Below are 27,059 nucleotides of genomic sequence, written 5' to 3'. Positions count from 1 at the left end.
TAGCGTCGCGTACAGTTGCCAGTTGGTGCTAGGGCCAAAACAAAATGATTGCGTGAAACGACGAGAGATCGGTCCAACTCTATAAAGCCGTAAGAATATATAATATATGGCATTTTTATTACTATTACACAAAATATGACTAAAAATTGTTAAAAAAAACTAAAAAATCCTCAGAACAGAGTTGCCGCTATGAATTAAAATTAATAATTTTTTTAACCAATACATCTCTTATATTCACAGCCAAAAAAAAAATAAACTCACACAAATACTTACGCGTTGCAAATACGCTGCGACTCATGAATTAAGCCATCGGCAAATTGCTGCAATAAAACTCAACATTTTCATAGTTTACGTAAATTTTCATGCTTTTCGCATGTTTTTATTTATTTTTATTCATTTTTCTCTTGGGTTGCACATATGTATGTATGCATGTAAGTATTTTTATTAAAGATTTCATTATAAGTATACTCTGATGTATGTATTTTACGAGTAGTTTCAAGTGTGGTATACAGTTACCAGTATACATATGTATGTATGTACTTATGTAAAGGATTTTTGTAAGCGGTGCAGTCGACTGCTGACGATTTATGCGCTGTGGCTTCAACAAGTTTTATAGTTTTTTGATTATTCTTTCGTCTCACATTTTGCTTTGCGCTTCAATAGCGGCGCTCAATGGTACTTAGAGAGCTTCAAGCTATTTGCTTGCTGTAACAATGTTGTAATATATTAGTACGTTTTGTTTGTATTGTTGTAATTATGTACTTTGATTTGTATGGTATGCAATAAAGTGGTTATGTAAGTATGTATTTATGCCTTTTATTTGAGCATTTCCTTGTTTGTAAGTATGTATAAATATGTTGTTGTATTTGTGTAGTAAGTTTCAACTATTTAAGTTGTAAGTGGTGAAATGTTTTTTAAATTTTATTTGTTCTTTATTGCGATTATTTGCTGTTGTAGTTTAAATATTTTTGCTTTATTTGAATTCGAGTAAATATTTGCAGTTTTGTTTTTAATTGTCTGCATTAATTTGATATTTATTTTGTATATTTCAACTTTGATTATTAAAAAGACTTGCTTAGTACTTGAAATATTATTCGTGTTTGAAGCTCAAAAGATGTTTATTTGGTTAAAAGTGTTTCTAAAAAATCTCGTGAATATGAATGAAACAAAAAAATTTTAACTGACTTCAACTATCTTGGCTTTTTTGTATTATTTTCGTGTTAAAAAGTAACAATGTAATAATGAATTTGAAATTTCGAAAAATAATTTGACTAATAAGTTAAGAAAAGAAGCGAAAATAAAACAGTAAAGTATACCAAAAGGGAATAAAAGCAATAAAATATGCGTGGGATAGAGGAGACTAAGCAAGTACAGAATATTTGCAGTCTTTAATCAGTTGTAAAATTTAATGGTTTTGAAGAAACAAAATTGAAAAGATGGCAACCCTACTCGAGTATGATTTTCAACTATAGGCGTAAACATTTGGTATCGCAAAGGACCAAACCCGGTCTATATGTGGCTCACTAGCCGACAATACTAACCTATGCTAATTTTTTCTTGTAATTTTATATCGAACAATATTTTTATTTGGAACTTGACAGAATTTCCACACACTTTCGTTGCAGTAAAGCGATTTTCCAAATGTTCTTAGAAAATTTCATAATATTTGTACAGCCTGCAATCACTTCTTGTTATACCAGCCGTTTAAGTTTGAGGGTTTCCACTTTCTTGCCCTTTTACATTTTTATTACATTATGCCTAGAGCAAAGAGTCAGAAAACTAATAGAAATACAATAAGCCTGATTAAAGGTAAGCCTTTAACGCTTTAACTTTTTAAACAGCGAAATAGCTCAACCGGCAAAATATAAATTTTGAGTTTAGCATTTATTTGTTAAAAAAAAGTCAAAAAAATGAAAGGACCAACTGTTTTTTATAAAAATAAAAATAATTAAAATTTTGTTAAATATGAAAATAAGATTTTAATGAAAAAATATATTAAAAATGTTAATTGAAAACTAAATTTTTTTTCTTTCAAGTTCTAGATTTTTTAAAAAATTATTTTTTATACTTATAAATTACTGTTATTTAGTTTTGTTAAAACATGCTTAAAGCAAACGTGTAAGTTTATGTAGTTTTTCTGCTTATGCTATTTTTTGTATTTATGTATAAATTGTGGTATATGTAATTGTTAGTGTAACTGTATATAAATTTAACATGCAGTCAGAAATATTTGTGAAATATTAAGTCACAACAATATTTTTACAATACAATTTACAAAAAAACTAAAATATGTTCATAACTAGTGGTATTCATTTTAGTTTTATTTTAAGTATATATGTTATAATAGTTTTATTTGTATTTCGTATAGGTAGTTTCACACAAATCAACATGGACTATTTTACAGTGTTGATAATTATATATGCAGCGCTTTAGAAATCTTTAGTTTTCTTTATATATTTTTTTTTAATTTTTTTATCGAAAATTTTAGCTGCTAAAAGCTTGGCACATGCTTGCTGCTGCTCTTACAAAACGCCCCGCCCACTTCCAGCACACACACACTTGCATATCTATTATAGTATGCTTATGCATGCGCTCTTTTTAAATGCTAATCCAGGTTAAAAAATTGTTTTAACTTTTTTAAAATTACAGTTTTAAGTACTTTTCAACATACAAAATTTTCATTTATAAATACAATAAATACGCTTGTTAAACAATATTTCAATAATATTGATTAGTTTTTTTTTTATAAATTTTTTGTTTAACGCTAAACACTGTAGTTGTACATATATAAATATTATTTGTTGTTTTTATTTATTTTGTGCTTTCACATTAACAATGACAAAAAACGCAACAATTATTTGTATTTATTATTAATTAACAGCTTAATTAAGTTAATTAGTAAATTTAATTTGATTTCACATTTCATGTTTTGGTATGTTTGTTATACATTTAAAAGTTAAGTAAAAAAAAATACGCATTAAAATGCCTCCTCCAAGCTATTGACGTAGAAAACAATTAAAAAAAGTTCACTTCAATAATATTGACACACGCACAAGAGTGGTGAATTTTTGTTGTTAATATATAATTAAAAACAATTCAACTCAGTATATTTATTTTCAAAAGTGTTTTCAAACGTTATGATACTAGCCGCCTTCGATTCGCTTACTTCTCCGCTCGCTTAGTCGAACTATACTCTCTCATTTCAAAAAAGTGAGAAGTTAAATTCAATACATGAGAGCTTGTACTTTATTTTCAACAGTATCTAATTGTTTGATTATGTCAATTTATGAGATTTATACCAGTTGTTTGTTCGATAAGCTACTTCGGGTTTTAGGCTTAGGCGAATCAAAGGCTGCTTTTAAAAAATAACTTTCAATTGCAAGATAAGATTCTGACTCAGTTTCTTTACCAACGAAGGTGTCTCCAAGCTCAAGCAACCTTATACAAAAGTATTATAAAAATATTTATTATTTTTAACGCACATATCATAATTAGCTATCATACTAACAAATGCTTATATAAAATACAAAGTTACGTAACCTTGCATGCCTTATTCTCTTTGAAATACGCATACATATCAGCTTTATTCCGATAGCTCTAGTATACTCAAACTATGGCTCCTTCCAGGAACCCACACTTTTCTTCAAAGGATTTCATTTTATAAGACATCATTTTCGAGTTTTACACGCTTTTCTAAAAACCATTTAGGTATTTTTAACTCTTCTCTCTCTCGCCTTACTGAGAGTTTTACCATTATATTCATCACTTTATGTGACCACTAGTCCATATAAACTATGCCTTATTATATTTCTTAAAAAATATTAGAATGCTTAAGCAATCTTTCTTAACAAATTTTCTTGTTTGAGTTCATCAACTTAACGGAGATAGTTTAAAACGCGTACTTCATTGAACCGAAGTTTCGTGAAAATCTTCATCTGGCAAACTTGATATCTGGTGCTCATATGAATGCCCAGTATCAATTAAAAATCTCAACAAACTCAACAGCGTTCTTCTTTCCCTTATTATTTTCCTTTCGCTATTCTTTCTTTTATTTTGAAAAGTAGTGCTTAGATTTTGTCCTTTTTCTGTTTGAGTAGTATGCCTACATGAGCTGTTTAGACTCTCTTTTAAACCATAGATTTCTTAAGAGCCAAACTTTCTAGCTTACGGATATTCTCATTACTCATGAAAATATCAATGTCAGAACTTTTGAAACGAGACTTAAAACAATTCCAGCTATTTTCCTCAGAACTGTCTCCTTGACCAGAAATTAACCTCAACCAATCGTTCAAATGTTTTCGAATATGAAACTGTAAGGCGATCGCAGTTGAAGCAATTCATTCTCAAGCATATCTGAGAGTCTTGGTTAGGTATGCTCCGTCTTTTACTCCAGATATCAATCCTTCTTGTCAAAAGAGTGTTCAATTTCACATATAACAATCAAACTAACATATTCGTAACGAAATTCCAACAGTATTGTGCATAGTGAATCCTCGTCCTTAAGAAAACTCCATGTCGTACTTCGTTTTAGAATGCTTAAGCCCATTCTGTATATTCATCACATTTGAAATGTATACTTAACATTACTTACCACATACTAGGATCTGTCTACATTAATAAAAACTTACTCTTAACTACTGTTATAAAACTGCTCTGTCAGGACTTCCATACCAATACCTACTATTTAAGGGTTTCTGTATTTATTCGTATTAAAAGCTAGCCTTCTACTTCAAACATATCTTCGTTGCTTAAATTAACCCAATTAGGCACCTCGTTCAATAAAGCATGCACAATTTAGATCGTGGCACCTAAACTCGAGTCTTACCGCACTCACCTCTTCACAGTTCGGCGAATATATTCTCCCTGAAGTCCAGCTCTGGATGCGCCGAATGCGATGAACCATGACTGTAGTCGCGAGACTTCATGGAACTGCGCGCCGAGGAAGAGAAACTGGACGTACGTCCACTACTACGGCGCATACGTCCCTCCACCACTGACATCTTAGACAGCGGCTGCGTTGGATCAAGCTCACCAAATGCGCCCGCAATGAGATCGCTGCCATTTAATGAGTTGAAGCTGTCACGCTTCGAAGTGCGATGTGAATTTGAGCCTTGACTGTGATGCGACGATTTGCGGCTTAGACGACGCGAGTACTGATACTGGTAGGCGGAAGTGGGTGTGTTGGCTGCCGGGCCGCCGCCGCTACTTGCATATGGCACCGAATTGGCAGCGCCCGGCGTATATTTGTCGAAGAAATCGGACGGCACTTCCTCGTCAACATCTATGCCACTCTCACCTTCATCGTCACGTGACAGCCGATGCACTGCCATACCGTCATCACCATTGAACGTTGACGCAACGCTGTAACCACCATCATTCGTGCTGCCGCCACTACTAATACCACCGCTAGACTGCAACGGATCACTGCAGAGTAAAGAGTTCGGTATGCTGTCCTTAGCCGTTGCTGTAGACGGTGTCGGCGTCACCTGTGAGGACACATCATAACTATACGGATCGAGTTTTGATTTTGGCGAGCGCTGATAAATCTTTTCGATATCGGGCAGCTTGCGTCGTTCACCCACCGTCATGCGTACCGTCTCACCGTGCTTTTCACGCTCAATCATTTCTTGTATGTCCATGCTACGTTCACGTTCCAACATATCGATTATCTCCATGTCGCGTTCCAACGTACTGGCTGTGTCCATATGTGAGAAACTGCTGCAATCGCTAAATGATAAATCCTTGTTGCGTAATAACGGTTGACCGCTGAGGCTCCACTTTTTATGTTGCATATAGCTGACGCCATTTTGTCCGCCGCTTGGCACAATCATGCCACTCATTATTGAGGAGTCTTCACCGTCGCCAAAATTGCTTGCACCACCATCATCCTCCAGCAGACTACTAGCGCCATTGCAGTAGGTCGAAGAGGTCATATTCGAGCAGGAGTTATCCAATGAGCCAAGCGTCAATTTACGCTCAGCAACACTACCACCGCCACCGCCGCCACCGGCAACACTCTCGCGTCGACTGCCGCTACTCACGCTGCCGCTCTTCACTGCATGTTGTGCCTGTAATTGCCCAGCACCGCCAATGCCTGCCAACGTTGTCTTATTTCCTTTGCCACCATCCGATATTATCTTAATCTTCACATCATTCTTCTTCACACGCACATCCTTTGCCAGCGGAGTCGACTTGCCGTAAGCATGCTGACCAATCGCCGCACCACCGTTGGCGCTGTCCTTGCCAGTCTGTCGACAATTGTTGTGATGCTGTTGCTGCTGTTGTTGAAACTTGGCAGCCCGATTGAGCTCGTGACGTGTCACCAGCGCGGTACCGGTAATGTTGCTACCCCCATTCAAGAATTCTTCGCCATTCACGAGTATCGATGTAGCTTGCGTAGCGTTTGTGTTGTCGTCCTTTTCAATGGAATCCTCTCGTGAGCTGGGCGTGTTGCCACTGCCGCTGCCGCCGCAACTGCGCGATTTATGGAAACGTTTCGTCGAAAGACGAAAATAGCCACGTATGCGTTCCTGCTCATCTCTGTTCATAGAGGGTGTGCGGCGTGCGGGGGAAGAAGAGCAAAAAAAGCAAATAATTGTAAATAAATACAAAGTATATGTCCTGATATGGCGATACAATGTTGCCTTTTCTAGCGAAATACAACAAGCGCATCAAAACTGGGATTTAATTAAAATAAACCGTCTACTTGGATCAGTGAAAATCCTTATGGCTGATGGCTGATTGTGCGACTTCAGTCAAGCAGGTCGTAATTAGTAATTCAATGTCCTTGTTTTAACGACGACTATGCAAAATTGCAAAATGAGCATGCTTCGCGCAAAACAAACGTTCTCGCCGAGATTACGCAAGATTAATTAAAAGTGTCCAAAAATAAATAGAACTACTGACACAAATTCTAAGTGATACCAAATAATACTGTACATATGCGGAAGAGTAGAATGTACAACTCGCATATCCTTGGCAACATAATGGTGTTGGAAATTATAGCCTTTAACTTCAACTAGAAAACACGGCTTGTGGTGTGTTCAGAATAAAAAAGAAACGGTTCGAAAAATATAAACCATTGAAAAATGTACTGCTTTATCCATGGACTTCAATGCTTTTTAGTTTCCACAACTTTTATCTTGTATGTTAGAAGTCAAAATTTGCTTCAACAGCTCACCTTCGTACTACGTAGATAGGATAAGGACGCACGGATTTCGAAAAGATCAGAACTGTTGATCATCAAAATAATCGAGAACATCACTCTAGACTCTCAGAGATCAAACGAATTTATCAGTAGGTAATATGTTTTATCTACAAATATTTCTTAATTAAGCATTTTAAATGTAACCCAGCTTACTTCTATAAACTAGTTCAGTGGCTTATCGGGTAGACTTTCATAAATAATCCAAAGTTATGCCTCCTTCACTTACAGTATTCGCTGACTATAATTCGATTGTATGTGGGTTCGCCAGATACTTCCGTCCTGATTTTAATATGAAATCGTTTTATATTCTACAACTAAATACCTCTGGTCGCCTTCAGTAGCCTTACTGAACTAGATCTGACTTCACCTCGGTGTAACCTTACCAAAACAAAAATGTTTTTTTGTGATAGTCGCAACTTTCATTTTTTCAAACCTGACTAATCTTTGGACTTAAAGCCTAAAACAAACCTTCCCATCAATTTTAGATAGTGGCAGAAAGAGAGGGAAAGAAAGTACTTATATCCAGTTTTTCTGGCATTTCTCACTAAGAAACAAATCTTACCGAAATTTAATTGAACATGTTTCGCTTAACTTGTCCTATCTGGACATATTCCCTTTCCAAAGAGAATTTAAATATACATAAGTGAATGGGTTGCAGAAAATTGTTTATCCAGACTGCCAAACTCCATGGTCAAAACAAATTTTATCTGGTGAAGGTGAACAGAGCATTTTTTACAGATACTTTTATAATTATACCTTTTTAGATACTTTAGTAAATACAATTTTCTCAGAGCAGCGACCGCCAAAGAACTCCTGTGAACATTACTTCTTTTTATCAAAAGTGCTAAGCTTCCAAATTTATACCTCGAGAGCTAAAAATTAAATATTTCTCAAAAGCTTTTTTATAACTTTTTCACCCTTTGTTACACATTTAAAGTACCATATGCGAGCTTACTAAGGATCTGAAACAGCTTTTCATTAAGCGCCATCAAACATTCGTCGAAATACATTTCAGTTCTAGAATAATATTAAAACTAATTACAAAATGACGTATCAAAGTCAAATAGATTCATCCCAAAGCTTTATGTAACTTCTTCAAGTTTTTATAATGATTCCCAGGATCGCGGCTAACAAATCCCATACACCACAATATCATCAATTTACCTACAAATTAGTCATATTGGCTTATGCTCCCTTATATATAATATATACATACATATGTACACATAATTAAATTAGCTAAAGTGGCATCAAAGGTTCAACAAGTTGCTTGCCTTTTATTTATTCTTCACTTTCGTTCTCTTCTATTGCCTTCAATTCGGTGAATATTTTTTATGACAGTGTGATCTGAGTCGGGTCACTGAGTCAAGTCTCATTGTTGATTTTGCGCGCTTTCTTATAGCAATTGTTGTTGTTTTGTGGCTCTGCTTCTTAAACAAAGCAAACGCTCACCACAGTATCGGCGGTATAACGGTGTTTTTGCACTTAAGCTCAGTATAAATGGCAAGGCAAACAAAATGAGTGATTATATTGTGACATTGTGTGCAAAGGGATAGAGACAGACAGAGAGAGAGAGAGAGAGAGATGGAGAGAGCGAGAGAGAGAATTGTTAAGAATTGGGAATATTGATAGATATTGAGTATGAATTTCCCCGAGGGAATTTCAATTGAACGGAAAATAAGAATACAATTTGCATTTTGGAAATTTCAGGTGAAATTGAAAATTTATTTCCTATGAATTAAATGTCAAGAACAAGACTTCAGGGAAACAATGGATCATCTCTTGTACACTTGTCTCGCATTGGTAAGGCCATGCTTCAAGCATGCCACGGTATGAGACACTGGATATGGAGGTATCGATTGTGAAGCCACAGAGTCTATTGCAATTCGCGTCAAGCGCAGGCAACCTAAATGATGACTACTTCTCTTGGACTTCGTAACGGAGCTTCATTTGGTATCGCAAAGCACCAAAACTGGTGTATGCGTGGCTCATTAGCCTACCAGACTAACCGAATCTAACTTAACCGCGGGGGCTACAATAGACGACTATACAAAATGCACAATGCCTGTATAAATATTATTAAAAAATCATATTTAACTATAAATATACAACAGCATATACGAGGACTTCGGTACTACCAATAGAGCTCTTAAAAAACATCAAAGTTCTACATTCTGCAATACGCAATACTGGACGTCAGAAATTAGGACATGTACGAAAATACTGCATAAGGATTCAAGACATTCTCAATTTCTTCGAGAAAAATTAATCAGCGGAAGTCATGTTATTATTAGAGATATTTACAAACTCTACAACTAGTTTCATATATGTATAACCGAAAGTCGGTAGCAAAATCCGAAAGAGTAAGCGAAAGTCAATAAAATGCTGTTGGAAAAACTGTAGATCTAAAAACATAAGAAAATAACACTTTTTCTCAAAAAAAGTGCAGTTAAATTGCAAGATGACGGAGAGCACAGAGAGAGCGAAGAACAAATAAAACCCTTAGCCTTGAAGCACTGCGAAGCCCTCTTAATTAACGCCAAATATGTGCTTAAAATAATATTATGACGATATATGTGGTCTCTCTCTCCTGTTCCTGATATTCAATTACATTTCCTATGAGAAAAATATGAGATTAGGATTTCGAAATGTTTTGGTTAAGGGCTATTTTATACCAAAATAAGAATAAATAAAACTCCGTCCCACTGTAGGCATAGTCAAAACATCGATTATATCAAAAAAAAAAATAAAATAAAATCATTGCACAAAAAAGCACAGCCCATCGAAGTACTTTAAGTATGGTTCCAAGCTGTTAGACACACTTCTATGTCTCTCCTATGAAAGTCCCTAGACTAAAGGTTTCTAAGATAACAAAAAACTTTAAACTTACTTATGATTTACATACTCAGGAAGAAATAAATAGTTGCAAACAAGCCAAATAGTTGCCATAATACGAACGTGTGGATGTTTGATCTCCTAACACACCTCGGTGCTGTCTTAGTTTAGCAGCACACATAACATAAAGTTAAATAGTCAGCAATAAAATCAAAGCCATTGGTCTTCCCATCCAAGCAGCTATTTACATAATTAATTTCACTAAGTATATGTAGTTAGCTGGTCATGTGAGCTCATAAATACTATAACGCCACGCACAGACTTGCATACGAGCAAAATAGCACACTCATTTCTATTAAGCCATACCCCACACCTTTCCCATACAACCATTCTTACCTGGGTAGTATCTGCGAAGCATAAATGCAAGGAAAAATGACGGTGGGCAGAAAAGCAATCCACACAAACATCAAATAGGTGAAGTCGAAATGCTTCTGATTCTCATAGGTCTCCTCCATGGACAGACGTGCGAAGCGTAGAATCATTAGCGGACACAGGCAAAGTATCTGAGTGGCGGCCATGCTGCCGAAGTTGCGTTGCTTCCGTTTCTCTCGATAGACATCCAACTCGGCGCTATACAAGTCATATGAGCGGGTCTTCGTTGTCGCGGACCCAGTTGTCGAATGCACGGATGAGGTGTTGTGACCCAAACCAGCGCCACCTCCGGCACTGACACCGCCATTTGTGTGTGTGGTGAGCGCTGAGCCGATACCAGAGGTGGAAGTGATTGTGGCGCCCACGCTGCCACCCACCGAAGAGGCTGATGAGTTGCTGCGAATGAGAGGTAAAGAAGGCGATGAGTACTTAGTTACAACTAATATGTCTAAGTGTGGTTGTGTGTTTCTCTGTGTCTCATCCCTAGCTACGCATATATCGTCCGGCTACTAATAATGATATTAAATTTAGTTGGTGGTCTATGCGTAAGCAACAACGCCCTTCAGATACAGTTACAAACATACTTTGAGGCTTCTGGTTGCGCAATTGTGTAAGTGAAGTCGCCTGTTAATTCACTGTTGCGTTGTCCAGGTGAGACGACAGGCAAATTGTGTAGGAGACCTGATGATATCCAATGGTGCGTAAAATATTTATAATGTCATTAGTTGTTGTTGTCTTGCTTAGTTACCGCTATGAACGAGCATAATGAATGATGATTAGTTGGGGCGTACAATGTCTTGGACTAAATCACGGCGCATATGCTGCCCTGACTGATGACATTACTGGGGAGAAGTTTACGACACTTTATTATATTTGTATGGTGGCTTAGCAGGTGATGAAGCTAAACTAGTAGAATAGAAGAATTATGACTTGCCAGAAGTAAATCGTAAAACATTAATTACAATTTTGGAAATATTGAAACACTTCGTGGATAATTCATTACTTTAAGCAGCTGGGTTATTTAAGTTCTCTTTTTTTTTAGAATGCTCTTTTTGAGCATTTTTGACAAATTGTTTAATCTACTTAATTATATTGTTTTTTTTTTAGTTTTCGTCATTATAAAAGTAAACTAATAAATCATTACTTATTTGTTTCAAGAAGTAATGTGGTAGTAATAAAATGGGAGGTGAGCACTTTTTATCCACTGAACATGGTATATTATTAGAATAAAAACAGTTAGAAAAATAAATTTTCTATTTTTATTTCTTCTACAATACTTGTAGATCAGTCGGAGCTTTTAGTTTTTGGGTCCAGTAAAAATAACAAGCATCGTAGCCGTATCGAGAAAACTAGTCAGGCAGGCTAGAAACAGGTTCTATGAAATGAAATATTAACCATTTGGGTAGCTTTTTCGTAGACCAGTACTATAAAACTGTACCACTTTGTTTGTATAAATGCTGCGGTCGTTATATTAGACAACACATAAGTGAAGCTTCATCAATTTACTTAATAAGTGAGTGGATCCCATGTATTCGGCAGAAAATTTCAGTAATGAATCAGCTAAGAACCGACCGAACTAGAGTTATAAAGAACCCAGACAGATTAACGATGTAAAATGGTCGGCTTCCAAACAACCTGGACTTTTTACTCGAAAGCCTTGTAACGTCCTAATTGTATCCAGAAAATCTTTAGTCACATACAAGTTTCAATTGATACGGAAATTAAATCGAAAGCTCATTGGCTTCAGTACCATAGGGAAGCAAAAGAGCCCTTAAAATTTAGCCAAGCTTGAGCTACAGGTAGTTTTACCAACATTTTTATGGACATAGTGCAGAAGACGCCGTTATGTTCAAGACAGAGAGCGCTCTGTCGTTGTCCTTATATCACTTTTTTGTTCTATTAGACGGCCGTTTTGCGTCACAACTACCTAAATACAATGATTTCAACAAGATAGTTCAACATGTCATGTCTTTAACAAATTTGGTCGCCCAATTTGCATGTCTTTCTTACGTATATAATGTCATTAACTGCTCCTTAACTCATAACTTTGTGAGCATACTTTAGAAGCAGAGCTTTTAACACAAATTTCGAGAGAACTTTCAAAATAGAAATAAATTCCATTGAAAAGAAAATATATTCACTGAGAACCTTATGATACAGAAACGTGGTATGTTGTCGCAATTCCCTTTCGCGTAGGTATATTTTCAAAAACAGCTATTTATACTCAATTGTGCTATTCAACTTTATTCGAAGCCACAAAGTGACAACTGACATTATTCTTTCACTGCTTCAATTGTACTTCTTCGTTGCCTTTTACTGTAAGAAGATTACTTCCACACTTCTGCATTTATTTTATAATTATTTTTGCTATTTTTAGAGCTCTCATTGAGTCAAAGCAACAAAACAACAATTACAAACAACTGCAAACGTAATTACGCAATTCACTTTCTATTATAACTGCATTTGTAACGCATGAAGTGAAGAGAAAAGCGCAAACAGGCAGCTATAGAATCAGAAAGTTAAGCACACTCGAGGTGAGCCCTTGGCTTTGCTCGGATTATCTTGGTTTTCGTAACGCTGTGGTGCATCATTAACCGTTATAATGAATCGTCATAGCTATTTTTACTGGCAGATGTATTTCCTCGCTTTCGTCACGCGAAGTTGGCGCAAGTGAGAGGTTTCAATGAAGTTTGTGTACTATTAAAGATTGACACTAATAGGTGTCGCTCTTCGGTGAACGATTGTACCGTTTGCAAGTCTATTTCTGTTCTGCAGATTAACCAACTTACTTTCAGTTGCTTTATATTTTCAAAACCTTTGCGTAATGACAAGAATCAGGGCTAAAATGGAGAAAATGATCTGAAGAAACTGTATACAGTTTGAGTATAAGATTATCAAAACTGTCGACTTAAAAATTATAATAGAATTTGAGTTCATATTCGAAAACCTGATATTTATTAAGATTTATAAGTTTCATACAACAAAGATTGAACTTGCGAATAGGTATAGTAGTTACTGAATCTACACATAAATGGTTAGTCTATAGTTAATGAAGATTATAAAAGTATGATGTATATGTATATGCAAATAGAGCAGAATGTTGTAAGAGAGTGGCAAAAGAACACTCCAACATTACGTTGTCTATTTTTTACTCGAATTTCATATCATGTAATACATACCGTTGGCGATTTCGCATATCCGCGCGATGCTCAAACATCATAACGGCAAACGGACCGTCAGGTGGTCGCAGTTCCTGGGAAGTTCTTATGTAAAGATAAGCCAGCAGAACGGAGGGTGCACAGTACCTGCAAAAATTGCGATAAATTAACAAAAAGTAAAAACATGCCAGAGCAAATAAAGTAACAAAAGCAAAGCAAACAACGGTGCAGACTTGGAAAGGAAGCATTATTTGTGGTAAATAGAAAATGGCGCTTACAAGCACGCACACTCTCGGTTTTATACTCAACTTCAGTGGCACGCTAGCGCTACAAAATATGGTGAACATTTCGTTTGCATTTCAAAATCCAAATATAAATCTTTGTCTAAATGTACATTAAGCGATCAGCAATGACTGCTTAAATTTAAAAAGCTAAGACCACTTTGATAGATGGGCCAAAAGCCAAGTGTAGCCAAGCGTTGAGCTGGCATGGGCTGCCGCTGCCTTTGCTTTGAGTCCAGCACGCTCTATTGTTGTTCTTGTGTTAAGTAAGAATAATGGTTTTAGGAATCGTGCTCGCACAATTTGCATTTTAATATTATATTGACAAATTTTTATTGTTTAATGCCTGGTGCTTAAACTTAATAAACATGAATTGTAGCGAAACAAATTTTTTTTCTAATTTATCGCTATAAGTGTTTGTAAATATTATATTATGGAATACAAATATTGGAACAATAGTTTTCTATTTCTTGTAAGATTGCTGGAGATGTGTGAATACTTCCGGTTTAGTGTTATAGATTGCTAACTGAGTACTTTGACTGGGTAAAACAAAAAACATACACTTCTAGTTTTAAATTTTATGGAAAGGCTATACTAAAGCTCCCCTTTGTCTATAAATTGTCATTTAAAAAACAATAATAATTTATAATTTAGCGCTACTTACATTAGTAGAAAGAGCCCACGCATATATTCGTGCATATCATCCATTAAGTTGACCACACATAGGCCGATGCCATTCAGCTCTGGCACATAATCCTGGAAATGTAAATGAAAATTTGTTTGAGTTAAAAAATTTTTGGAGAAAAATAATTATACACATATAAAGATACTCGTTTATACCATACATATAAACATGTGAATATTTTGATGCCCGATCTTTAGTTAAGAGATGGTAATGGTGATCTTGCCGCACAAAATTGTCATATTAGGAGTGCTGATAATCCACAAGCCGTTGGTGAGACACCGTTGCATCCTACAAAAGTCAATGTTTGGTGTGCTCTATGGGCAGAGGCAATCATTGGTCCATATATCTTCAAAAATAAAGTCAGCTATGGTGTACAGTCAATGGAGAACGCTATAGAGCCAGGATTAACGACTATTTCGTCCCTGAACTGGAGGATGTTGATGGGTACGACCATTGGTTTCAGCAAGACGGCGCTACATGACATACAGCCAACGAAACAATAAATCTATTTAAGGAAACATTTGGTGAGCGCATTGTCTTGCGTCGTGTGCCTTTGACGTGGGCTCCAAGATCGTGCGATATAACAGCGCCGGACTATTTTTTGTGGAGTTAGGTAAATTCGATAAGCTCGAGGCGATTCATGCTTTGGGAGAGAATATTCCGCGCGTTATTGCTGAGAAACGGTCCCAATCGCTGGCAAAAGTGGTTGAAAATTGGGTCCCTGGGCTGGAATTTATTCAAGGCAGCCGCGGCGATCACTTGCACGAAATCATTTTTAAAACTTGTCATGTCACATGTCAAACCATTATCTTTATATGATGCTAATTTCTTGGCCATAAAATAACTATATTCATTTTTTTTTCTGCCTTAAAGTATTCTATACAGTTATGTGTAAATAATAAGTATGCTAAGTAACCTCTCATTCCAAACATATATAATTATGTTTAATTCGTCAGCAAGCTAGAAACAAGCTTTGCAGATCTTACGCTTTCAAAAGTCACTCAGCTAAAGAGCCTAAAAGCTGAAAAAAGAGCTGAGTTACAAGGTTTCTGCAGGAAATTGAAACCCAAGCGGCACAAGTTAAGTGCCAAAGCAGAGAACATAGCTTGAGATCAACATACATATATTTTATTAAATTTTTGTACTCTCTTGTACCTCTTTTTCTACATTTACAGTTCTTCTAAGTATAAGTAGCTACAAATATTATCTCTTTTTGAGACTCTCGACTAATCTTTCGAAGTCAACCAAAAAATTATGGAAGTATATGACTCAGTAATAGTACACTTTCATTAGAAGAATTAGAAATGTTTTCAAGTTTTTGTACTTAAAATATATGAAATAACCGGAGGGGTATAATTTATGTGAGTGCACCAAGCGCTGATTTTTTTCTCAAGCAACTTCTGCAATTCACTGATAAACAGAAATGGTTTGATGTTAGCCGTTGCCGACTTAATTCGACCGTCCTCTCTTAGCGGCAACGATAACCCTCTAATTATAACACCTATATTTCCACAAATAAAACTAACACTATTAGATATTTTTTAGTCAATAATTATTCCCAATGCAATCAAATAAGTTGTAAAAGGTCATATCTGCGGACCTAAAGCGAAAGAGGCCTTTCATTTAATATGAGAGTTGAAGACTAAGGAGTAAGAATGCTTAATGCTCAGTCTTGAATAAGATGGTCAAAAATCAACAAAACAGTTTTTTACTAAACTTTGCTTACCATAGTTCGCTCATTTTCATTTCAGATTTTAATTTTTTATACACATTACAATCATACTAGAATTTGACAGAGATAAACAGGATATATGGAACCAATATACAATTAAGATAACATTTCACACCAGTTCATCATTTCAGACTGCTTCTAGTTTTAATCACTTCTTAAAAAAGCACTTGAGAAACATTTTTTATTAGTTTGTGTCTTTGTAAATCACATTGGAGAGCTTCAGAGCTGAGTAAATATGTTTAGGGATTTGATTAGAAAATTAATATTTATTCAAAAGAGAACAGTAATCTATATACTTAGTTAACACCAAAGAAGCACCAGCTGCCAAGCTTACGCTCAACATAAATAATAACAAAAAAGTTTAGTATACTTATTGATGCGATTGAATAACATGTAATAGTCACCCAATGAAATATATATTTGTATATGTATGTATATACATTATGTCAATATATCCTTCTGGTCTATGAGTATGTACACGATTACCGACACAAGAACACTCTTAACGATTTTCCAAAGAATCTAATCAAATATTTACACTCCCACTGTAATTTCGCTCCAATTTACTTAACCGCGATACCCGAGTTTAAAGCGAAGCGTTTTGGGGTCGGCGTGGCTGCGAATTCAAGTGGAGCATTGAATCAAAGTTGAACCGTTGACACCGAAAAAGACATGTGTAGACAAGTTGTTGAGTCGTTGGTGTTGGGCACCGACACACCCCCCACCAAGCTTACATATCTACAAGAGCATACTTATGGCAGTATACATCACAGACATCTCGAAATTGCCACTGGAAGTGCTCGCAATTCGAGTTCGGTCGCCAACTTTGACAGCGTTACGCCCGTTTATTTGATTGTTGGATCGCGTGAATCATTTGAAATTGCTGTGCCATAAAAGCTCAGCCCTTACTCATCGAGTACAAGAGACAAACATTCGGAAAACGACTTGTACTACATATGTACATATGTATGTATGTACGATTATGTACGTGTGCATACTTAAACACTTTAAATATATGTACGACGTTTACTTGTATGTCACTTTGATTGCCACGAGCAATTTTATATAAAAATCGAAAACCCGTAAATTGACTTGGGAATTACACTTTTTACAAGCAGATTGTTGGCAATAAGTAGGTTGGACAAGAAATCAAATAAACATTATGCAATTAAATTGATTCGCCTAGATACAGATTTATAACGTTATGTATATGTATACTTGTATGGGATTAGTTGGTAGTTTCAAAAGACAATAAATATTAAATAAATTTTGGACGAATATTAAAGTTTTTAATAAGCTTGCCCCCATTGAACTTTGGCATGTAATGCATGTTAAATAAAAATATTTTTTTTAGGAGAGGGAATAGACTTTAAAGAGTTGATTGCAAGAAAGAGACAATAAGTAAATGTAAATAATTATAACGTCTTGTAAAAATATGGGTCCGCGATTGTCGTGGGGACAGCTACTATTTCCTATTCATATGTATTTATTATTTTAATTTATTAGAGAATTTTCGATACTTCAGGATACGTATGAAAACACTCCGTAACGATTTTCGATCCAAATCGCGTTTCGCAATGCCTTGTTTAGAAGTGCCTTGGAAAATAAGCCATGCCAAATTTTGTGAAGAAATCTTGTCAAATGACAAAGTTTTCAATACAAGCACTTGATTTCGATCGGTCAATTTGTATGGACACTTTATGCAATAGTGATCCGATATCAAGGATGCAAATAAACGGCTTCTTAGGGCAAATAAGATGTGTGCAATATCTTAGATCGACATTTCAGAAACTGAGGGACTAGACATGGCTAAATGGACTCTCGTCCCGTTGATCATTTATGCCTGCATATATTTTACAGGGTGTTTTTTTAGCTGTTATAAACTCCATGGCAAACTTAATATTCTTTTACCTTGTTCAGGGTATACTTAACAGCCATTGCGAGGTGGCTTAAAATGTGTAAAATCCATGATTTGGCAGGAAACATTTAGACCCACACTTAAAGCAATAATCACCTGAGAAACAAATCTCAATCAATTATTTATATTTTTTGTTTTAGGTAGATTTAAATCTAGAGAGTATTTTTTGAGACAAAGAGTTTGTACTACCATGGTCAGATCAAAAACAGTACCCGGATCGCAATCGTACAATTATTTCCCAGCTTTTAACATACGAGTCAATTTGAGACAAAGAGCGCCTACAATAAGTGTTGGTTTGACTGCCAAGTTATTAATAACGGCAAGATAGTGAGTGGTGAAGCTTAACTTTTTCGAAATGTTGCCAAGCGTCTGCTTATAAGCCAACGAGTGTTGGGTATGTTGTCGGGTATCGAAAAATATATATTTTTAAATTTGATGCAGATATTCGGGAATTTCATTTTGATTTGATGATCCCAATCGTCAATTGGGAAATCCCAGAAGAAAGACATTTAAAATTACCGTTGGTCTTCAAATTGTGTTGGGCTTGACGTGGCCATGGTTATTGCCTAAAACACTCTTGAGGAGACTAAGCCTAGGACTTATGTAACTCAAACCAAAATGAACATCATAACCTTTTCTGTGTCATGTTTAAGCGTCAAATTAAATAACATTTAATATCAATGACACGGCATAATAAATTTATAAAAACGTGCATACTTAATTAGGATCTGTTTGTTTACATAAGATATGTTTCTTACATATAACCGCCAGCCAATTAACATTTGCGCCGAAAAGAATTTTCCCCACACCAAATGACGAATGGCCACCGAAGCAATTGATGTTCATTTTGACAAGTGATTCAATTGATTTTAGTTTATATTCGTAAAGCAAAAATACAGTATACGCACACAGCACAACAACGACCTGAAGAGACCTACATTTCTTCGACGTTTAACGGACATATTCGTAGTACCAAATGACAAATTACAACATAGCGTAATGGGAAAGGGAAGAGGCAAAATGCAAAATGAATTTTTAATATTGGCTGCACACGTGCCCAGTTGGAACTTTGGATATTTATTATGCAGAGAGGCATATGTAATTACGTGGCTACACACTCTTGCAATAAGCAAATGAGCGACTTAATATTGCTTATAGCCTTGTAGGAAATGCGTATCCTAAACAAAGTATTGACACCAAGGTAATCACGCTCAGTAATAAAAGAGTAATTTTTTAAGAGAATGATACTACTTTTACTATTTTTTAGTAAAAAGTTTCGATCTAACAAGTTTTAAAATAAATTTGAAAAGATATCTTGATAATTTATTTAAGACAATAATTTAGTACACAATAAAAATGGCAGAATCGTGAATGTAAGTTCTACGGATCATTCTGAACAACTCTGCCTAAGAGAATATGGGTCTAAAACTGGTTTCAAGTCAGCGAAGTTTTAAGTGCAGTTTTTTTCGGGATTATAAAAATTGCTCCGAATATCCGAATGAAATTTTTTACATACCGGTTTTACTCCAAGAAGCTGCTCATTTGTGGGAATCGTCGAAATCGGCTTACTATAGCGTATAGCTGCCACACATACTGACCGATGAAACTTAAATCCTTGTATAGAAAACATTTTTATTTTGCAAGGTATTTTCACGCAATTTGACATGAATTATTGTCAAAGACAATGGTACGATCATTGAACATATTGTCGGACTACTATATCGTATAGTTGTCATACAAAATTACCCATAAAAATCAGAACAAATATCTTTTATAGTCTTATTTATTATTTGTACTGTACCGACATTTTATAAGGTACTGATCAATTTTTAGCATTTTCGTCAACAACCTTAATCGCATGAGATTCTTTATAACTATATTCGGTAAGGTATGGATCCATTTTAACCATTTTAAACCAATTACTTCAAGCTATTAATTTTATTTAACTATTTTTGATCAACTATCTTAAACATACAGGATTATTTGTACCGATTATTTATCGAGAGACAGATTATAAACACCTTCATCAAAATTATATTTGAAATATAGAATTCAGAAACGAATTTTAACTTTTTTTGACTTCAATAAAAAATTCGTACAAATTTTCCAGCAGGTTCATTATCTATTTTGACGTCATACATGTGTTAAAGTATAATGCCGTCAATTGAGTGTTGATGATAGTAGCGAGTACAAGTAAATAGGGTAAGAAAACGTTTTGTACTATGGTTTATGTAGCAATCGAAAACTGCTATTTGACATATCGATTATTAGCGAAAGACAAAACGAAAGTGGGTAAAAGTGTGAGGCATGAGAAATTATAAACAAATTGGTAGACCTGTATGTACATACTATATATAAATATGTGTGGGTGCCATAAAGTTTACTTTTAATTTTGACCATACCTTTCATGTACATAGGTATACATATATACATATATCTATATACATGCAAGTATGTATATGCTCATACTTATTGGTAATTTCTTAATTTTATTACCCTACCGATAACTGCTTGCATGTATGATTGAAGATTTGTAAAATGTTTGCTTTAGAGCTTAAGGAATGTGCACCTACGTGAATTTAGATTATTTGCATATAACTGTAAATAGTGAAATTACACAAGCTTTAGAAGGTGTGGGTGACCACAAAAGCTCATTTCACTTTAATTATTCAAGTAATGCGTGTGGCATGTGATTACTGTGAATATGCGAAGCCCATAAATAGATTATATGGAATATTTCGGTATCTGCTACGGTAAATAAATAATGTTAATATTGATATAAGTGCTTATGTATGATTGCTTAATCATTACATTCTAATGTAGTACAAATAAATGCGAGTTTGAACAAAAAAAAGTTTAATTGAATTAGAGATGAGTTTGTAAATAAGCTTGTGTTCTCAAGATGTATTCTAGAGATGTTCAAAAAGAAGATTTCACTTTGAAGTCAATTAATGAAGATATTTATAATACTCGTATCATTCGTTCAAGTATTTGGAATTATTGTCAAATTTGCACAACGACATTGTGTAACGCAACAAAATTCCGTCACGTGCATTGGGCTCAGAACACAACTACTGTAAAAACTAAAGATAATTCTATATCTTTTTCGAAATTTCCTAATAACTAGATAAAAAAAAATAATTAAAGGTTGCCACCTGTTAAAAATTATTTTTATGATATACAGGAACATTACATTATCAAAAACAACTTTTTAGTAATCGACAGTGGAAAATAACTTTTTTATGAGGTTGCCATCTGTTTAATAATTTTTATCTATTTTAACTGCACATGTATTAAAAAAGTTTATGGAATATTAGAATTGAAAATGTTTTAAAAGGTTGAATATATAATTTTGGGTGGCCACCTCTTTAATAATATTCGTAATATAAATTTCATGAAATAAAGGAGTTATAACAACATCTGTATTAAAGGAAGTTTACATAAGGTTAGAATTAAACATTTTCTGAGAAAAGTTGCCAGAAGTTTAAAATTTTATTTTATGACATTAATACAATTAATGAAATGTCGCAATGTCAATATCAGCATCAATGTAAGAAATTTTAAATAAGATCACAAATTAAAAAGAAAATATTTTTATAAGGGTTGTCAGTTGCTTAGAAATATTTAAAAATAAATTGGTTAAATGAATTATATTGTATATATGTATATAATGAATATATGTACATATATAATGGAAAAAAAAATAGGTTTAAGAAAATTTTCTAGCGAAATAATTTTTAAGAAGGGTTTCCATTATAAATACATAATTTAAATTATATATACAAAATTTGTGCGATATAAAAAATATTGAAGAAAGCAAGTTTTAGATCGCGCTTGAGTTAATTACAAACCAGTCATATCGTTTTTAAAATCTCGAAATTAAGTCATAATTAGTCATTAATAACTTATACCTATTTTCAGTATTTAAAATATTCTATAATGAAATGTTCCTAATAATGATCGTTCTTTTTATTAAAGTCAATGCGTACGACAAACCTGAGGAAGTTTCACTTTTATCGCGTAGACAATTTATACTTCAGTTTGGTGTTATTCAACTTTAGACCGAAGAGAATTTATGTTATGGAAATCAACCTATATTTAATGGTATTCTTAAAGCACGTCGCCTGACCTTTATAACTTTCCCCTACATTGTGTTTTGCGATGCTACTGCTATCCCAGTTCTCGGAAATTTTTTAAATTATATATAGTAAAATCTTTATTGAGAAAGTAGTTGTTTACAGTCAGTTACTGTGAAAGCTCTGAAGGCTGTAGTATTGTATATATAGTATAATGAGCAACTTCAATTAATAACCGGAATAAAAGAGATTACCGCGTTTGCACTGTGTCATGTATTTTACAGATTCTTACGCCGATTACGTAAAGTCATTAAACTTATGGACAGCAAAAACGAACTCAGTCCTTTGCGAAGACTGTTGTCTTTCCTTATACTTTTTCTGCGGAACTTTGATAAATATTTTGTAGCCAGGGCATTGCATAAAGATACACACGCATGGCTACCCAAGTAGCCAGAATGTATGATCTCGAGTAAAGCTTATGAGAATGTGTGGTTAAAGCTTTTTACACTCTAAGCATATAGGTATATTAACTTTGCCACGATGTTTGTAACACCCAGAAGAAAACGTTTGGGACACTAAAAAATATATATCTACATAATCAGCATGACGAGCTGAGTCGATGTAGTCATGTCCTTCTGTCTGTATATACGTGAACCAATCCCTCAGTTTTAGAGATATCGATCTGAAATTTTGTACACGCCCTTTTCTCTTTAAGAAGCTGCTCATTTGTCGGCACCGCTGATATCGAACCACTATAGCATATAGCTGCCATACAAACTGGCCGATCAAAGTCAAGTTCTTGTAAGGAGTCGTTAGCATTTTTAAAGGGTATTGTAGATTCGCTACAACCGCAGTTAACGTTTTTTCTTGTTTCTCACAGTTTTTTAGCAGTCGTGCGTGGAAGGCAACGTGTTTTGTTGACATTTCCGCGAAAACGACGCTTAATTTGTATTTTTATGAATGTTTACACTGCCTTCGAATAAGAAAATTCATGTGAATTCGCGGAGGTGCTGGCGCATCAGTTGAAAAGAAGCTGCAAACGCTGCAAATATTTCGCTACGACGATCTACGGGGTTGCCAGCTTCTAGCTCGTGCCCTTACATGTGCAATGAAATTCAGCAAAAATCAGAATTAATTTGTTGTTGTTTTACAGAGAATAAAAACATGTGAAATAATTGGTGAAATTTTACATTGAAACGCTCACAAGCTCTGACTTTTGCCCTTCATCTACATACCTGCATACATATTATATATAATATTATTATTTTAGATGTGTATGTATGCGTTCATGCGGTTTTGTAATTAAAAGTGAAAGTTTTGCATTTCTCAAAAGTGCCGTCAAGCTTATAAGAACCTTTTCAAATTTTTATTGCCAAAGATTTGCTAAGGAATTTAAGATTTTAAGTATTTAGGCAACAGCTTGTGTGCTTATACCTGACAAATTTGGATTTCTGAAGAGTATAGAGACCAGGCGGCTAATAAAATTCTTACGGTGAAAAACTTGCTGATTTTACTATCACAATTTCGTCCTTGAATGTTGTTTACTCTTCGGTGGTTAAGAAATAAGGAGAAAAAAATGCGCGTTTAAGTAAAGGTTGCATATTGGGCATTTATATGAAGCTGGGTCATGAATTTAGAAAATTTTATTTGAAGTACCTTTTAAGCCACTTAATTACTCTATTTTTACAAGAAATAGTTCGCCAAAGCAAAAACTTAACCATTTACTTTGATAGCCAACTGGAAGTCACATTTTCTCTTATGGAGCCCACCTTTAGGGATTTAAAGTTTACAAGGAAGAAGAAGTCTTAGTATCTTGCATAGAGTTTCAGTAAGTTCAGGTTTTAGAGAGCTATATTTGAATTGCGCTAACCTATCTAAGCCTAACCTAACTTAATATAATCCAATCTATATTTATGAATCAAGAAAGCACACTAGAAATTAAAAGCCAAGATATATTATTTTTCTTGCCGAACCAGGTTCTGTGAATGTCTTTGTTATCCGCTGTTAACACGTTTTCAATAAGTAAATTTTTGACACTTTGAAGCCTTGCGAAAAAACTTCAAAAGCTTCAACATATTTTAAAAAATCAAAATTACACTTACACCCTCAATAAATGTTAACAATCATTACATTTAACCCAACTATTTGACCCAACAATTAATAACGTTTTGGGGCATTTATCGTGATTGATATATGAGTATGTGCCCTTTAGCCTAGGCATATCTCAATCACACTTTTTTTGGCGCAACGTCAAAAAAGGGTTCAGCGATGCCGGCACGTTAGACCTTTCGAACACTTTTGCATAATTTTGACAGCGAAAATAAATACTTTCGCCGAAATGTGTTCGACTCGGCAAAGCGGCAAAAACGCATAAATAATCATTTTACTTTACATTAAACGCAGCTCACGCGAAAAAGCAGCTGACACAACACAAAAGACAGACGGTGTATTTTTTGCTCACCAAGTGTCAGATGTGATGGACGGGCATGGGTTAACCCAGCAGAGGAAAGAATCAAGTTGAAACAACAGACCGTGGCGGCGCTATACATTAGTGATATCGGTATGATAGATCTTTTTAAACAGCTTTCTCTTTCCCTGCATGAATTTCAAAATGATAGCGCAGGTGTTGTCAGTGGTAGTCAAAGCGTTATTAGAGAAGACGAAGGCTCAGAAAACAAATAGTTTGTCAAGCTCGTTCAATTCTCTAGCTTTGACTTAGCGCTTGTTACTATAACCCGTCAAATAGTATTTGGATCAAAGAAGAACCTCCGGAGACTAAATATTTGAAAGAAGTACAACTACTATAAGAAAAAGTTTAGACCGAATGACTAGAGCTTAAAAGAGACGGCATTGGATTAGAAAGAGCTCTATTGCAAAATAAATTTGTATGCAAAAAGCTCTTAATTTTCAATCAGTTAGAGTTCTGTCGGGTTAAAGTGTTAACTTCAGACACGTTTGGACACCCATACACTTGAATTACGCTTTCTGAGGCGTGAGATAATCACGATAACCATCACGTCGCAAAGGAATATTTCTGACTAAGACGAATCGGAAGGCACGTACGCATGTAAGTTTGTATATTCGACTTTCCGGAGGCTGTGTTGTTATTTCCCGTTATTGTGTTAGTTTCACAGTTATTCACTAGAGAAGGATAACTTGCACATTGCGCGCTGGTTATTCATAAACACACGCACTCATTCGCGACATGAACTTGTGACCTGAGCCGGTTGTTAATATAATGTATAGCTGTCAAAGCGAAGAGAAGCGGTAGCCAGAATTCGCATAAAAGCAAACTGGAACGTGTGCGGGAGTTTAAGTGGCATAATAGGTGCACGCGTAAGCGGCGTCTTGAAGGAGGTGCCTTAATTCCACTTCATAAAAGCGCTTTAACCTTTTTAGAGCGTGCCTTGTAAAGCGTTTAAAATTCCGGTCCTGGAGAAATAACAAAAAGTAACAATGTGGTGTACGGCAGAGAAAGAGCTTAATCAGCTGGTATTAGAGGTGGTGCACCAAGGAAGTGGCGAAACACGGCATTCAGTGATTATTAGACACGCTGCTTAACAATGGGCGAAGTGGCTGATAAAGAGATTCGTCTTACAAGGAAAATGCCACGAGTTTGCAAAGCAGCTGGCAGACACACACCCTCAAACACTCTTACAAAGTGGAAACGCAAATATTTACAAGTTCGCTTTTCTCGAAATATAAACAGTCTGCGTAGCTAAAGAAGACACAAATGGCTTAGGTATGGCTCTGCAGGAAATTAATTTAATTTCGCTATTAAATTTAATTAATTGTTCACAGCTGCTGATAAATTTTGATGCTAGGGAAGTTAACAATAACACGCGAATTTAATATACACTTATGAATATTTTTAAGCTTTCAAACTAATTTTTTTATATGGGTTTGGAAGCTTCCTGTTCCGAGAAAGATTATTTCTAATTTTGTTTGTCTTTTGAACGGCGCACTGAACATATTATGAAAGTATGTAACATATATACATATGATTGGCACTCACATCTAGGCCATCTGCTTAGTTGAGCTCCCTTCTTTCTATTGTGGTGTGTGTCATGAATTTGTTCGACAAAAAGAGGACACCACAAATCTTATTACCACTTCTATAACCTATGAATATTTAATGTTAGTGACGATTTAGGCAAATACCTTCCGTAATATAATAATAACCACCCTTTATTCCACTTTTCAGTAAGGAAATATTATAAATTGCTCATTTACTATTGAGTATCATAAGATAAGATAAGATTTTCTGAAAAATACAATATTAAAATTTTTTTTGGTCAAAAATAGTTAGTTTATATCCCATGGAGGCGAGATGTTACTACAACAAAATAGTACTACGTGATTTAAAATGTGAAGAAATAGGTGTTGATCATTAACATCTTAAAATTATGAAGACCATAAATTCTTACTACATATTTTCTTACGAAGGAAACTAATTTTGAATTTGAAATGAAATTTCTTTGCGTTTATTGATAGATTGCTACGAAATTATATAAAGAAGCTAAATCTTTATAGAGGGTTGCCACCTGTTCAAAAAGTTTAACTAAAAATTCGGAAATATTATGAGATATAAGGACATATCAGAAAAGTTGACACCTCTTTAAAAAATGTATTTAAAAAAATTTACTCGATAAATGAGTTGTTAGAGTACATAAAATATATTTTTTCCGAAAATAAATTTTCGAAACTTGCCAAATTTAATTCAATAAAATTTCAC

The 27,059-nt window shown here is 34.7% G+C and overlaps 1 protein-coding gene across 1 annotated transcript in view; it reads right to left on the bottom strand.

Moving 5' to 3' along the window:
* Positions 1-338: 338 nt before the first annotated feature.
* LOC106623700 (uncharacterized) overlaps positions 339-27,059 on the bottom strand; it is an 84,374-nt gene continuing 57,653 nt past the window's right edge. The window contains exons 4-7 of the mRNA XM_036368936.2: positions 14,578-14,669; positions 13,654-13,779; positions 10,439-10,870; positions 339-6,540 (exon numbers count right to left, since the gene is read on the bottom strand). Of these exons, the coding sequence (XP_036224829.2) occupies positions 4,839-6,540; positions 10,439-10,870; positions 13,654-13,779; positions 14,578-14,669 (2,352 nt within the window). The 3' untranslated portion in view covers positions 339-4,838. The remainder of the gene's footprint in view (positions 6,541-10,438; positions 10,871-13,653; positions 13,780-14,577; positions 14,670-27,059) is intronic.

The sequence above is a fragment of the Bactrocera oleae genome, chromosome 5 (genome assembly GCF_042242935.1).
Source record: "Bactrocera oleae isolate idBacOlea1 chromosome 5, idBacOlea1, whole genome shotgun sequence".
Classification (NCBI taxonomy): Eukaryota; Metazoa; Arthropoda; class Insecta; order Diptera; family Tephritidae; genus Bactrocera; species Bactrocera oleae.
Note: the sequence above shows the minus strand (reverse complement) of the source record. Positions and strands in the feature narration are given on the sequence as shown.